The sequence below is a fragment of the Lathamus discolor genome, chromosome 6 (genome assembly GCF_037157495.1).
Source record: "Lathamus discolor isolate bLatDis1 chromosome 6, bLatDis1.hap1, whole genome shotgun sequence".
NCBI classification, from domain to species: Eukaryota; Metazoa; Chordata; class Aves; order Psittaciformes; family Psittacidae; genus Lathamus; species Lathamus discolor.
In genome coordinates this window covers 55594233-55608874 of record NC_088889.1, presented here as the reverse complement: position 1 = coordinate 55608874, position 14642 = coordinate 55594233, and the positions used below count along the sequence as shown (strand labels likewise).

The window sequence follows — 14642 nt, the reverse complement described above, 5'->3', positions numbered from 1 at the left end:
AAACGGTAAATTTATTGATAGTCTGTGAAGAGTTTTTTAAAGTGTCTTGGCTATAGCTGGTGATATCTTTGTTCTTTCTGAAAGGAATCTGGAATGGCAGTTTATAATGCTTCATCTACTACAGTGTCCTTATCTCGGAACAGGAGACTTCACAGTACGAAATGTGGACCATCCAGTAAGTTAATTATGTTTCTACATGATGTAACTTCAATTGTGCTTTATATCCTGAACCAATTATTTTTTTGAAGAAAAAACCAAAAATAGCTAATACAGACCTTTATGGTAAGTGGGGTCTACCTTGATTGGTCTCAAAATCATATTCAAATTGTCATATTCTTTTTATGAATATGACAACTTATCATGTGGGTTGATCTAGCTTTAAGTTTACCCCTGATTCTGGTTTGATCGTTTGAAGGACTGTCTCTACCTACAGCTTTTTTTAATGAAGATCTTTCAGCAGAGAAAACTGCTTTTGTAGTGATATGCCTGAAGATGTGGATTGCTGCCTAGATGCCATTAAATTATCTGTCCTGTATCTCCTCTGTGCTTGAAGGGCTTTTTGTTTCTTATGGCTTTGCTGAGGTTATCTATGTTTAGCAGGATATAGTACTCTTAGTAAGCAACTTGCAGTGGTGGGTATTTGCTTGAGGAATTTGCATTTTGACTTTGTTTCATCTTACTTTCAATAATGAAAAGGACAGGCTTAAATATCTTTGTTCAAGGGTAAAGATCCTCTGTGTTAGTTCTGTAGAACCTGTGTCATGCTTTTCTTCTACAAAGAAGACACATCAGGCGAAGTAATTCAGGGTCATTTTAGCTAGTGATGCAAAGCCTCTAGTTTCTTTTCAGTCAGCCTGATTGGTTGCATTGGATGTGGAACCTACCTAATAGTGAATAGTCTAGCTTTGCATCCCCTGTATTTATAGCACAAAATCCAAGACTGAGGTGTGGAATAGGTTGTTAACTGTGATTAGGGTTGTGCTCTCTCCAGAAGATTTCTTTTAATACATACCTGTTTTAGAAGCTTTAAAGAAGTATGTAGCTGAATGTGAGGGAATAATAAAAGGGCTTAGAGAAGCACAGGATTACTCAGGTAAAGGTTATTACCTATGAACCTCTCCAGTATATGAAAAATATCATATATATATATATATGATATGATGAAATTGCTCTCTATATAAATATAGCAATCTGTACCAGCAAAACCATCTGCTTTTCAGGGTTTCACCAGCTTTTTGTCCAAGAAGTAGTTATTTTCTTAGCTCTAAATTTTTTTTTATTTTATTTTATTTTTTTTTTTACCAAATAGAGCAGTTTCCAAAGAGAAGATGTCTAAATCAAGCTGAGAAGTTTGTTGCCATAATAATTATTTGGTTCTGTAAGCTTATTTTTTTCAAAGTGAAAATTCCTTTAATGGGATTAGTGGATTTCATGTTCTGCTTCAGAACGCCCAGCTCAAAAAAAAGCCATTTAAGATTCCTTGTGCTGCTGTTAAAGTGTGCAATAATTAACTTGCGCATAAAACCTTTGCAGAACAAGACTTCTGTTTAAGAACTCAAGCTAAGGGAGTGCAGGTTCATTGCTTCTTAATATTTGTGAAAGGGAAGATCAAATCTAGAAGGAGGAAGGAAGAAATGCATAGCAGGTATCACATGTTAACTCAAAGTTTTGGCCCTTCCTATCAGATGAGAGATGCACACTACTATAGCTCTGCCCATGGAGAGAGATTTGCACCAATGTCAGGACATAGTAAAGATTTCTTTTTTTTTATTGTTTTTTTTTTTTTCTCTTAAACTCAACAAGGTAGGTTGTCAGCTTCTTTTTTCTTTTTTTCCCCCCTCTATTTTAGTGATGTCTCTATGAAAATTGTTGACATACTTATGAAACTGTGATTATAATAGATTTACATTTCATTCTATTACAGTCAATTCATGTTGCAGTAACATTTTTTCTTGCTTCCTATACCTCTGTCTATATAGATAAATCAGCATGGTTTACGTGAAACTTTTCTATGATGGGTACATCATTTTTTGTGTGCAGTAGATCTCTTTTCCTTTGTGTTGTATTAGTCAGCTGAAAGTAGTTTAGAAAGTGATGTAATGTCTTACAGGTCAATGAAATAGCATCTTGGTATAGTACAAATAAATGCCAAGAGATAAATTCTTGTGTTAGTTTTTTGTACCTAGGGAAAAAAAAAAGCCCAAACAAAAAACTTCAGAGCTGAAGCATATTAAGAACCTGGGACAGTAAAAGCAACTTGTTTCTGGAAGAAAGTTTCAAACTAGTACTGAAAATACCTAACAGGTCATATTTTCTTATGTTGAAATGCTGTAGCAGGTATGAGTCTTCAGTTTAAAGTCACTGTTACTATAGAAGATACTTGTTCCTTACAGTATGTGTGTTTAAAGACTGATTTCAAATGATGTACCAGAGCAGAAAATCTGCAGCTCACTGGAAGGCTCTTAGAATTCAAGTACTAAAATTGCATCCTACTCATTTCACCTTGGTGTCAAAAAGGAAAATTTTACATCCTGGTGTAAGGAGACCTTTGTTGTCATTTCAAGGCTCTATTGTATCCTCCTGAAGCCTGCATGCCACAGAAAACTTGTGCTGTTACTGGCAGATGTTTTCAAAGACTGTGAAGTTGAAGGATGAAAGATAATGCAAGAAATTTGTTGTGTTAGTTCTCCTGGGGTCAAGGAAGTGCCTGAGAGATTTCTAGAGAAAGTGTACTATGGAAATCACTCAGAGTTACAAAATATAAAATTTCCATAACTTTGACAGCAAAATATAAAATACTCAGTTTTAAGCTCAAAATATTGAATACACAATTTTTTCTACTTTTATTCACGACTATAGGTCTAGCTGATGTTTCTTGCAAATTCTTATCCCAAACAGCTTTTTTTTTTCAAATCAATCAATAATAATCAATCTTTCTAGTGCTTCAATGAACATCAGGCAGATCTCTCGTCTACACTTGCACAGAATTTTAAAAATGTGTCATCTTTTAAAGAATCCTGAAAGCTAGAAAGTTTTTGTCTGTTTCTGTAAATGACTCCCTGGAGCTCTGAAACTGTTTGGGCCAAAGTTGGTAAATAGGCAGAATCCTAAGAACTGAGGGAACAGGCTGGACCTTGTACCTTGGTAGCTTAAGTAAAGTAATCACTTTCAGATCTCTAATCTTCTGTATTTCAACTTTTATGTTCAAGTCGATCTAGTAATCAATATCCTGAAAGGAAACCTGTCTCCAGTGATTTACATTAAACAATTTTTTAATGACATGTCTAAAACAGTAGTCAAATACAGAATTCCAACGCTAGGAAGTGCTTAATATTTTACAGAAGAACACCTATAGGAAGGTCCACATCAGTCACAAATCTTCAAGAGTTAATAATGTATTGATGATAACGGTATATAACAGTGAGGTCAAAATTCATCTGGAGCATCTGGATTCATGTGATGGCTAAAACAAAAGTCAAGTATTTCAAAGAAGAGCATGGTAATTTGAGTAGTTAGACATGCCCTTGAATGTGTTGGCTTTTATTTTTGTGAAAACTTCAATTTAGGTGTACATTTGATTTAGATCTTAACTCTTGTATGGGATACAGATACGTACTTTATTTGCAGTTACCTCTGTGTGCTCCAAGAGGAGCTCCAAGTTTTAGTGGCTTTATCTCCCTCCACGCTAAAGGGATTCACGTTATATAAATTACTTTGAGCTGTACTTATTCCTAATAAGCATGTTAGAAGATGAGAAGAACAAATAATGGGTGAGCAAATCTGTACATGTAGTCCATTTGCAACTGAAATAAGTTTGAGATCTTAAGTAATCATTAGAGATAAGAAAGCATATTAAGCTAAGGGGACACAATATTATAGATTCAAACCCATGAAATCCATTGCGTCTATAACAATATTTCAAAATAAATACTCATTTTGATGAAGATGGAAGATGCCTTTGAACAGTTTTCTGAAATTAGCATAATTGTGCTTGGAACCTAGGTGAAAAATATTTGAAAGGCCAACCAGCGTTTGTTCAGACTGTAGTGTATTTCAAAATGGATTTTGGAGCTCCCTCTTGTTAGGTATACATGATGCTACTAAAGCACCTCTTTTCAGAGAAGGACAACAATAGCCACCTCTGTGAAGCTTGGACAGTGATCTCTAAAAACACATGCAATGAAATGCAAACAGGCTGGGTTAGTCTCCCTGTTTTAAAGGCTGTGATAAATAATGGGTGGGAGGTTCTGCTGCTGCTTATAGGGTGCCACCTCTAGCCTGAAGTCTCTCACTGCCTGACACTTCGTTCAGTTCCTTCTTAATTCTTCAAACAAAATTTCATGTGCCTGAGGGACTAAGATAATGCATCCACATATTGAGTGAGGTTGTGGCCTATTCAGTAACTACCAGGTGGCTGGAGTATTTAAGCAATGAGAGCAGCAGAGAAGAATTCAGAGCTGTGTTACAAGATGATCACAAGTCTTCACCCCACTCAGTAAGGAAGGAATTTGAGACAAGTCGCTTCATGGCAACAATGGTCATATTATCGGAGTGACCTGCAGGTTGTAAAGGCCTCACTGGTTAGAAATCCCATTATTACTTATTCGAGACAAATCATGTTACTTAGGCCTAGTACTTTCTGCTAGAAAACTCTCACCAGTTTTCAATTTCAGATTCCAACCCAATGCACTCAACTGGCATAATGTCAAAGGAAAAAGAAAAGCTAAGGACTTTTTAATAGAGGTCACTTTCAGGTAAATGAAGGACACAGTATTCTGCCATGACTTTTCCTAATTTTAACCTTCACTTACTCTAGATGTTTATTACCTTTCTGCAGATGTCAAAACATTTCTCCTGTCCCTAGAAGGGACCTAAACTTCTGATATCGTATGGGTTAGCTTATTTAAGGAGCTTGTATTTCTTTAATGACAGAGTGAACTGTTACAGGATCTTTATTCTGGATACCTGAGGAAGTGTTCCTGTGTTAATTGAGCAGAATTGGATAATTAAAAAAGGTTGCATTGTTTACAGTAGGAAGAGCACTAAATGTGATCTCAATCAATGCTGTATTCCACTTGTTACCTGGTTAAGGATAGCTAATGTTTGCACAGAGAGCTCTTCTGCTCAGTCTAATGAAAGATATTCTACAGTGATGTAAAAAGGGAGATATTTACAAGAACTATATTTATCATATATTCTTGGAATCATATGTGCATAGACAGAAGAGAACTTCATAAAGAAGATAATACTCATCGTTGAGTTATTTAATTTCCAATTCACAATTGCCTAACTCTCTAAAAGGGAGCCAAGGAGATCCTTCGCAGTGACAGCAAGAGTCCCCAGATCAGCTGACTGTGCTCACAATCTGAATAAATGTGGCTCAAAGTAGGTTACCTGAGCCATGCTTAAAGGGGAATCATTCAACCCGAAACATCAAAAGGGGGATAACTTCCTCTACAGCTACAAGGAACATGACTTGAAGTCAAATTGCATGTTATTGTAACTGGACAGGCAATGAGGCATATTCTTAGAGAAGCAAAGAACAGAGACATGATCTCTGATTACTCAGGTCTCGCAACACTTGAGATGAAAGAGATCGATGTCTGCCTCTCTTGACAAGAGGAATAAAGCTTTTGCATTAGTGACAAGATTGGTCACTGTGAGTATGTAAATGAGATGGCTCAGTCTGAATAAATAGGGACCTTTCTACATGGTGCTTGCATTAGTTTTTAAATTGAACTCATGCTGCTCGGGCAGGGAAAGGAGCTGTGTATTTGGGGTAGCTACGCAAAGGAGTGTTCTCTTTCACTTTGTCCACCTGCCTTGTTCTTAGCATGGTCTCTTTTTTTTTTTTTTTTTTTTTGGGTGGGGGGAGCAATGGTGTGTGTTGAAAATAAAGGAATCAAAATTGATTGTTTGGATATTTTAAAAGTCTTCATGTAAGTAATTAGTATTTATGATGTATTTGCAATACATTAATGAAAATAGCTAAATAAACATTAATGAACTCTACTGACAAATTTTGGCAGAACTCAGTAAGGAAGTGTTCTATAAACTTGTAACTGAAGATACTATTTTGTAAAATCACATGGCCTAAAGTAGATGAACATGTAAGCTTTCTTTTTTCAATTATGGTACACTGTAAATTTCTTGAAGTCTTCCTCTTTCTAACATTATAGCTAGTTGTGAGCATAGAGCTTATTTTTTCTAAGTTTCTAGGATCTCAGAAAGCAGAAGGAACTTAAAATATGACCTTTTTCCTCATTAAACTTCTACATTGAGCACACTTCGGAAAATCAGGTGATGATGATGATGTTTGAGGTAGCCACACAAAAGGCAGTCTTAACAGCATTCTATCTATAAATTTTGACTAGTTTGCATGTGAATTAAATTTTGGGTGCACTAAGTGTGTACATCTGAAAGTAATTTGTGTGTGGTAGATACTTGCAAGCCAGGCGAGGTTTTTAAGAAGCATTTGGAAATCTTTCTCCACCTAAAGTAGGAGCTGGAGAGTGTTTGCAGCATCTTCTTAAAAATGCTGTTTCTCATTCTTCTCGGAGGTTTACTTGATTTGGGGTAGGATACACTCACAGGACACTCTCCATGTGCAACTTGCATTTGGGTTATTTTAGTGTATTTAAAGCTTTTAGTAAGAGAGTATGACTCACTGGCTTCTGTAATGGTGCTTTTGTTGATGTTTTCTGATGCTGGCAAAGCAAACTGTGCTATAAAAGATGTTGGGAGAAAATTTGCATTAGTAAAACAGCAATAAAATGAGCTTCTAGAGGAGGGGAGAAAAATCAGTAGAGAGAATACAACCTCAGAAACTGATTTATTTTTCTGTTGCTATTACTGGAATCAAGATTTCAGCATCTGTTTAATGGCAGTAGGAAGTCAATGGGCAAATCTTGACTTCTTAGAAAGCATTTGTTTCCTTGCAATCAATTTATAAAAAAAGCATTTCAATTATTCTGTAAAGTAGTTCAGAATCTGCTTTTGATGTCTGTGTTTAGCGAATGCCAAAAGTGAGAACAAAACTTAAAGACGGTGTGGGCCATGAAATCATAAAACAAATCTAAAGTCGAACTGTCAAGACTAACCCAGTTGTAGAGTTTACTTGGATTGTAAGTAATGGAGCTTGTTTTATTTTGCCTGCAACAAAGCTTCAAACCCTCTTTAGCAAAGCTTTTCAAAAGCCTAAATGTACTCTAGGTATGTCAGGACTTCTGTGCGTGTGATATTTTATAAGTGAGGGTTTTACTGAAATGGAAGAAAATGTCATCTTCTGTGAATTCTGGTTTTCAGAACACCACTTAAAAATTCATATAAAAGATAATTTTTCAAGAATGCTAGTGTTTATAAAGATAAAGAAAACAAGAAGACTCAGTCTTTAGTTTTTGCCTCTTCCTGAAATAATTTCTTGTGAGAAACTTGTCTGCAACAGATACAATCTCAGTTTCTGTTAAACGAACACAATTCCTAATTCAATTGTTAGAAATCAAATGGTTTCCTGAAGAGACTTAAATTCTAAAAGATCTAATGTTAGAAAAATAAGTGAATATATTACACTTGTTAGAAAAACATTTAATCACAAAGTCTAAATCTAGTAGCAAGAAGCTTTGTTTCTGCTTTTGCACATCTTTCCTTAGGCTGTGAAAACTTCTTGTGTCAGATTTTGATGGGGATCTTCCCAGGGAAAATAAGAAGTAAATAATCCAATACTTCTGTCCCACAAACCCAAACCTGTTTGCGAGTCAGGGAGCTTGCTTTCTTTACAGTAGGCTTGCTGTACTTAAGCATTCCTCTAATAAAATAAGAAAAAAGAGAAGTGGCCTGTGTCTGTATGGAAAATGTTTGCGGTTGGTACACTTGACAGTTGCAAGATGAAGGAGGATCAGCAGCTCAAAAATTTACAGCTGGTGTGTTTCCAGAGCAGTACATTCTCATTCTGGTAGAGCTTATCCGTGAAGTGTTATTTGTAGCAGTCTTTTATATAAGGATATAGATATTTTTTGATGTTTAATACTTGTTCACTTCCTCTAGTCATTGCTTAGGGGACTAAAACCATGTCAGACTTGATCTGGCTTCTGTAAATGTGCAATAGATTTACTTCATCTGGCTGTATTTCTTGAGGTGAAGCTTTTGCAGTATATTTCCTGTTTGTGAAGGCCTGTGGGATTTTCCTGGACATTTAAATGCTAAACTGACATCTCCTGTCATTCATGGATTACACTCAGTGACAGAACTGGGTTTTAAGAATGCAAGTTAGCATAATTTATATTTAACATGCTTTGTTTTTTCCACTCAGATTCACTTACGTGTTTTAATGGAGGAGAGTGTGTCTACAGAGAGCTGTGCAACTGCAGTCGATTTAATGCAACTGGACCAAGATGCCAGACAGGTGTGTAAATGGAGAAAATGAACTGGGTTTCTGGGATTGTACTTGGATTCCCATTGCTGCAAGAATAACTGCCCACTGCCAAAAGGATCCTTCGTGCCCTACTATTTTTCCCTCCCTTACTTTTCTATGTTGGTATTTCACAGCATAACACATATACTATTACATCTCAACTGCAGGTTGAATCCAAAAACCAGCACTATGTCTCAAGTGACTCTCCTTTTGTTAGTATATAACACAGGTGCTGAAAGAGATCATATATGCAGAACATGGGGTCAATATAATTTTGAAACTTTTGATGGACTCTATTATTATTTTTCTGGGAAATCCACATACGTGCTTGTGAGACATACTGAATTAGATGAACAGAGTTTTTCCATACAGGTAAGGGTCTGTGCTTCTACATTTCTTAAAACTTTTGTTGAACGTGCTAATAATGCATTGATTTTAAGAGATTAAAAATAACTTGAGATGATAGTATGGTGTTCTAGAATGAAATGTCGGTGTAATTCTAACATGACGTGGCCTACCAGTTACAATAGCACAAATATACACAGCTGGAAGAAAACTGGTGTGTGTACTTCTAAAGCCTGCTGCTGCCATGAAAAGACCAGTCCAAGAAGAGTGCTAATTGTACTCATCTTTTGGGGATTTTTTTGGGGACCAAACTACTTGTTCACATGTTGACAGTGGGAATGGGGGTATTAGTTGTATAATGTGGATTGCAAAGAATTTGGTTAAGATCTTTGACACTAGTGGTTTTATTTGGCAGGTGAATAATGACCCTGAATGCCATTCTTCTCCTTATTCCTGCAAACGGTCCATTAGTTTATTCTTTTCTGGAGATGAACAGATAAAGATGAGCAGTGAAGTCACCTATAAAGGATTTGGGTAATTGCCCTCGTGTTTCTGATGCTGTAGTTACAGTGGAATTAATCTCATGGTAATGTTTTAATAATAGAGATGTAAACTAGATCACTTATTTGTTGGTAGCTCAAAGTAAGTACCCAGACCACAGCAATACTCCCAGTCCAGGGAGCAGTGTCTAAGGAAGGTGATATGTAAGTAAGCAGTATACAGTATTCCGAAGTGTAGCCATTGGCATTCATCCTTTGATTTTTGCTGCTATTTGCAACTTCATCTCTTTTAGTGGAGTTAACTCCATATTTATATCAGGGTTTCTCAAATGCATGACTCATTAAATCAGCAAGTAATTTGTTTGTAATGGTGATATTCTTATGTGAAGTTGTTTTTGTTTCTGTGTCATTTCAGAGTACAATTACCTTATATTATCGGAAACTTACACATCCAGAAACTAGCTGGATACTTCCTAGTCAGGCACCAGAACGGTTTTACTCTGGCTTGGGATGGTACATCTGCAGTATATATCAAAATGGCACCAGAGTACCTGGGCAAAACTCATGGACTGTGTGGGAATAATAATGCTATCCTGCAGGATGATCTTGAAACTAGTTATGGTGAGTATTTAAAATATTCCCCCTTGTGTAATACAGTGTTGTTTGGTGGTTGTTGTTGTTTTTTGTTTTGATTTTTTGTTTTGTTTGTTTCTCTGTTTTGTGGTTTTGGTGGGGCTTTTTGGTTTTGGTTTTTTTTCGGGTAAAAAATGTTATTTTGCTTAGTTTTTGATTGTAATGCTAATTGAATTTATGTTGGGCAACTTCTAAAATGGAAGATAGGATACAGAAATACTTCTGGTAGATGGTGCTGTTAGTGAAAAGGGACAATTTCAGTACAGATGGAACTATGGGGAGAAAGATCTTTTAAAAGCTGTCTTACTCACAATAATATTTGTACTTCAGTGTTTTGGGACCTGAAAGGTGAAATCTATTTTTAAATATCCATTGCCCTCTTAGCAGTTTTCCAGCCTGTGGAAGTGCGAGATACAGCAATTGGAAATAAATCAATAATTTTCGTTGCTAAATAAAGTCAGTGAAGACAGACAAATCTTTTTTGGTCTGGCTTTTCATTTATGCTAACACTTTCAGAAGTGCCCAGTGACCCTTCAATACCAACTTCCAAGAGGCTTGGCTTTCAATAAGTACTGAGTGAAGACCCCTATAAAATATAAAGAACTGGAAGGGGGTGGGATTGGAAATCAGACCCCTTGAAAGGTATCTCAAGCTAGGTGATAAAAACTTCTGGAAATCTTTGCTTTGGGCTGTTTAAATTTTTGCATCTCCTCTTTAGGATATTTCTATAGAGTACTAGTTCAACACTCAGATTATATGTGGTAGGTTTCTTTTATTGCGAGCCACTCTACTTCAGAAAACATCAGCCCTGTGCTATTACCCCATTGACTAGTTTGCTCAGTAAATCAAAATGTGTAACTTAATAGCAAGATCAATAGTTCATTGTCCCCGTTGCCTTCAGAGACTTTACCCTCCCACCTTTCTCTAGGATATCTCAGTCGCATAAAGCTGGGATTGTAGCATGAGTTGCTACACTGCATACAAGCTTTGTCCAGTTAGCCTGGGGAGCAGTAGTAATACAGATATGGCAAGATATGTATTCATGGGTAATGCAAGCAATAATCAATGTCGCTCCTTGTCTATGATGGATAATACCTTTCTTAACTAGTTTAACACTAGCATACATGAAAAAGTCACACCTTTTTTGATTAACGTAGAAAATTACTTTGTTACCCTCGCAGTGACCCAGGAATGCCTCATCTTTCCTGGGTTTTAGACACTCTGTTAGGAGTTTCATATAAAGTATCAGTGTAGACCTATATATGCATGTACAGTTTGTCACATCTTCTTTCCTGTCTTCCATTCAAGGAATGTAGCAGGCACAGTCCTGCTCCCTTAAAGCCTTTCCTTGCCAAAATGCCTATCTAAGCTTTTCTTCCATTTTAGAGCCTTCTTACTATAGTCCTTTTTAAAAGTATTTTTGGGTTTCTTTAAAGGACCAGACTGTCATCAGACTAACAGCTGATTCATTTAGTTATAGGAAGGGTTTGGCACACTCTGCTTAATGTGGTGTTTAGATTATTGAGATGTTTCTCTGGAAAATCCTATAGAAATGCTGTTCTTCCAAGTCACTGTGTGTATCTGTGTGTGTGTCTTGTTTAGGAAAACTGACAGATGATGTAACAGAATTCGTAGAGAGTTGGCAGGAAAATCCTCCACAAGGAGCACCCAATTGGGATAAATCTATTCTCAATGAACCACCCTGCCTAAGACAAAGCCATGAATCTCTACAGGTTTGGATCAACACAAAAGTATTATTGCAATAGTTGTTGATTCTAATTAGAGTGAGAATTTGTCTTGCTTTGAAGGAGACTGAAAATATTCACAGCTCTTCTTTGGAGAGATGGATTTAAATGGTTGCTGCAGAAGAGCTTCCCTTGTCTTCTCCTTTTGCCCCCACTTCTGTGTTTCATTCTTGATCTTTTCAAATATTATATTGTCTGTATAACAACCAGATTACCAATTTAAAATTACCAATTTGAGTCCGGGAACTTAAATGAGTGAAAAGTATGGGTGTATTCTAGAGCTAGTTCCTATTTCTTCCCTTAGGAATGATGGAAAGAAACAAGTAAGCAAAACCAGAATGAGATCACAATTAATTTGCCAGTGTTTAAAAATTATTCTTACTTTTGTCCATCACATTGAAGCAGATTATCCTTTTAAGTAATATTTTCAAGACATAACCCTGAAATGGAGTGCTTTAAAACTAAAGTTTAAAGGTATTGAGTGCACCCTCAGTAAATTTGTGGATGACACCAAGTTGGGTGGGAGTGTTGATCTGCTGGAGGATAGGAAGGCTCTGCAGAGGGATCTGGGCAGGCTGAACTGATGGTCTGTAGCCAATGGTATGAGGATCAATAAGGCAAAGTGCTGGCTCCTGCATTTGGGCCACAACAATCCCATGCAATGCTACAGGCTGGGGGAAGAGGGGCTGGAAAGCTGTTTGGCAGAAAAGGACCTGAGGGTGATGATTGACTGCTAAACATGAGCTTGCAGTGTGCCCAAGCAGCCAAGAAGGCCAGCAGCATCCTGGCCTGTATCAAAAATAGCATGGGCAGCAGGGCCAGGGCAGTGATTATCCCCCTGTACTCAGCTGCACCTTGAATACTGTGTGCAGTTCTGGACCCCTCACTACAAGAAAGACATTGAGATGCTGGAGTGGATCCAGAAAGGAGCAAAGCTGGTAAAGGGTCTGGAGAATATGTCTTATGAGGAATGGCTGAGGGAATTGGGGTTGTTTAGTCTGGAGAAGGCTCAGGAGGAACCTTGTTGCCCTCTACAACTACCTGAAAGGAGGTTGTAGCAAAGTGGGGGTCAGTTTCTTTTCCCAAGTAACAAGTGATAGGACAAGAGGTAACAGCCTCAAGCTGCACCGAGGGAGATTTAGATTAGATATTATGTAAAAGTTCTTCACTGAAAAGGTTGTCAGCCAGTGGAACAGGCTACCCAGAGAAGTGGTAGAATCACCATCCCTGGAAGTGTTCAGAAACCATGTAGATGAGGCCCTCGGTAACATGGTTTAGTGGTGCACTTGGCAGTGCTGGGGTAATGGTTGGACTTGATGATCTTAAAGGTCTTTTCCAACCTAGCTGATTCTATGATTCTAAAGCTGATGCCATATATGTTTTATTTCTGTTGCTATTCACTCTGTAATTTGACTAAAATGAAGACTATTTCACATCATCTAGGTTTAGCTGCAACATGTCTATGCCTTTCTTGGGGAATGGATATATTTTACTACCACTGTTATGACCTCAGATAAAAGAATACTCTGGCATGGACAACAATGTTGCTAGCCACTGCTTCTTGTTGATGAAAGGAAAGTGATTCCTAGTCACAGACTAAGATGTCTGTTCTGATTTACCATAGTCTTCTGCTCTGCTTAGGTTTATTTTTTAAAACCTTCTCTTCACAACAGCTGTCTTATTCATTTCAGAGGGCATACACACTGTGTAATATCCTGTTACATCCCCCATTTGAAACATGTCGTGAATATGTGAGTCCTCTTCCTTTTATGGCAAGCTGCACCAATGATCTCTGCATGTAAGTAAATGTTTTTGTGTAGTTCCAGAACTATTTCAAAAAACATTGTCCTTCTATCATGAGAATGAATTGTAAATGTTAACAGGACTAATTTGTGTCTTTTTCTGATGTTGTTTTTCATCTAAGTCTTTTATCTTGCCTTTCTGGTTTACTTCTGGTTTTACTGCCAGAAATTCCTGTGGAGTTGTTTCTGTTTTCTTTGGTATAAGGATGACCAAAATCAGGCCTGGATATTTTCATAACTTGTTAGCATACCTGCCCTTGAATATGGCATCTGTTTTGATTCTGAGTGTGCAGCATCATTAATGTTTCTAAAGTTAATGAACAGTAATGGTGCATAGGTCAGTTTGTCATTTGCAAGCCATATGTTAATCCAATGAAAAGAGGAATTTGATTACTATCTGATTTTATGCTATCATTTCACAACCTGCTATGCTCCTTGTTCAAGCAGCTTTGACTAGTTAAGTCAACAGGCAGGACAGAAGATAATTTCCATTCTTGTACCATGGTGGTACACTTTCCTCTTGTGAGTTTTCTTAACAATGTTATTCCTTTTGTAAAAACCAGGACCTTTATTCAGGTCTGTTAATACTTCTCTGTCTCTGGCTTTCATGGATTTATTCAGGAAGTTAGTTTTCAGGTCTCAGATTTATTGATAACTTGTCTTCAACTGTGCCATTTAACAATTTTAACCTAGACAAACATCACAGTACTTTAAAACATTATTAAAGTAGATTCAAAAACATGGTTGCATACAATGCAGTAGTATTCATGAGGTTATGATTACATATTTGAATGTAGTAAGAAAATAATATGTCAATTTTTATTTGTGTAAGGTCAGCAGTTGATAATGCAACTTGGTGTCGAGCATTAACTGAATATGCCAGAGCATGTGCCCAAGCAGGAAAGCCACTTCACGGATGGCGAATGCACTTTCAGCAGTGTGGTATGAAGATGCTTTCGTACTTGGAAAGACTGCTTAATAGTTGTATTCATACTTTTACCTCTTTGTCCTTTCTCCTATTTTGAACTCATATAGCTCTTACTGAAAGCATAAATACGGATTTAATTCAAGGCTACTTAAATGAAATAGAAGTTCTTTTTTTATATGTGTAATTTGTACTGAATGTATTTAAAGCACTAAGCTTATTAGAATATGTTTTAAGAACCTTCTTACTAAAACATCAGAGATTCTTTAGGATGATTAGCTG

At 36.9% G+C, this 14642-nt stretch overlaps 1 protein-coding gene across 1 annotated transcript in view; it reads left to right on the top strand.

Moving 5' to 3' along the window:
* Window positions 1-14642, top strand: part of OTOG (otogelin) — a 97008-nt gene that overhangs the window by 3857 nt on the left and 78509 nt on the right. Inside the window, exons 3-10 of the mRNA XM_065685806.1 lie at window positions 85-175; window positions 8309-8401; window positions 8628-8782; window positions 9171-9289; window positions 9671-9876; window positions 11491-11621; window positions 13325-13431; window positions 14268-14377. Of these exons, the coding sequence (XP_065541878.1) occupies window positions 85-175; window positions 8309-8401; window positions 8628-8782; window positions 9171-9289; window positions 9671-9876; window positions 11491-11621; window positions 13325-13431; window positions 14268-14377 (1012 nt within the window). The remainder of the gene's footprint in view (window positions 1-84; window positions 176-8308; window positions 8402-8627; window positions 8783-9170; window positions 9290-9670; window positions 9877-11490; window positions 11622-13324; window positions 13432-14267; window positions 14378-14642) is intronic.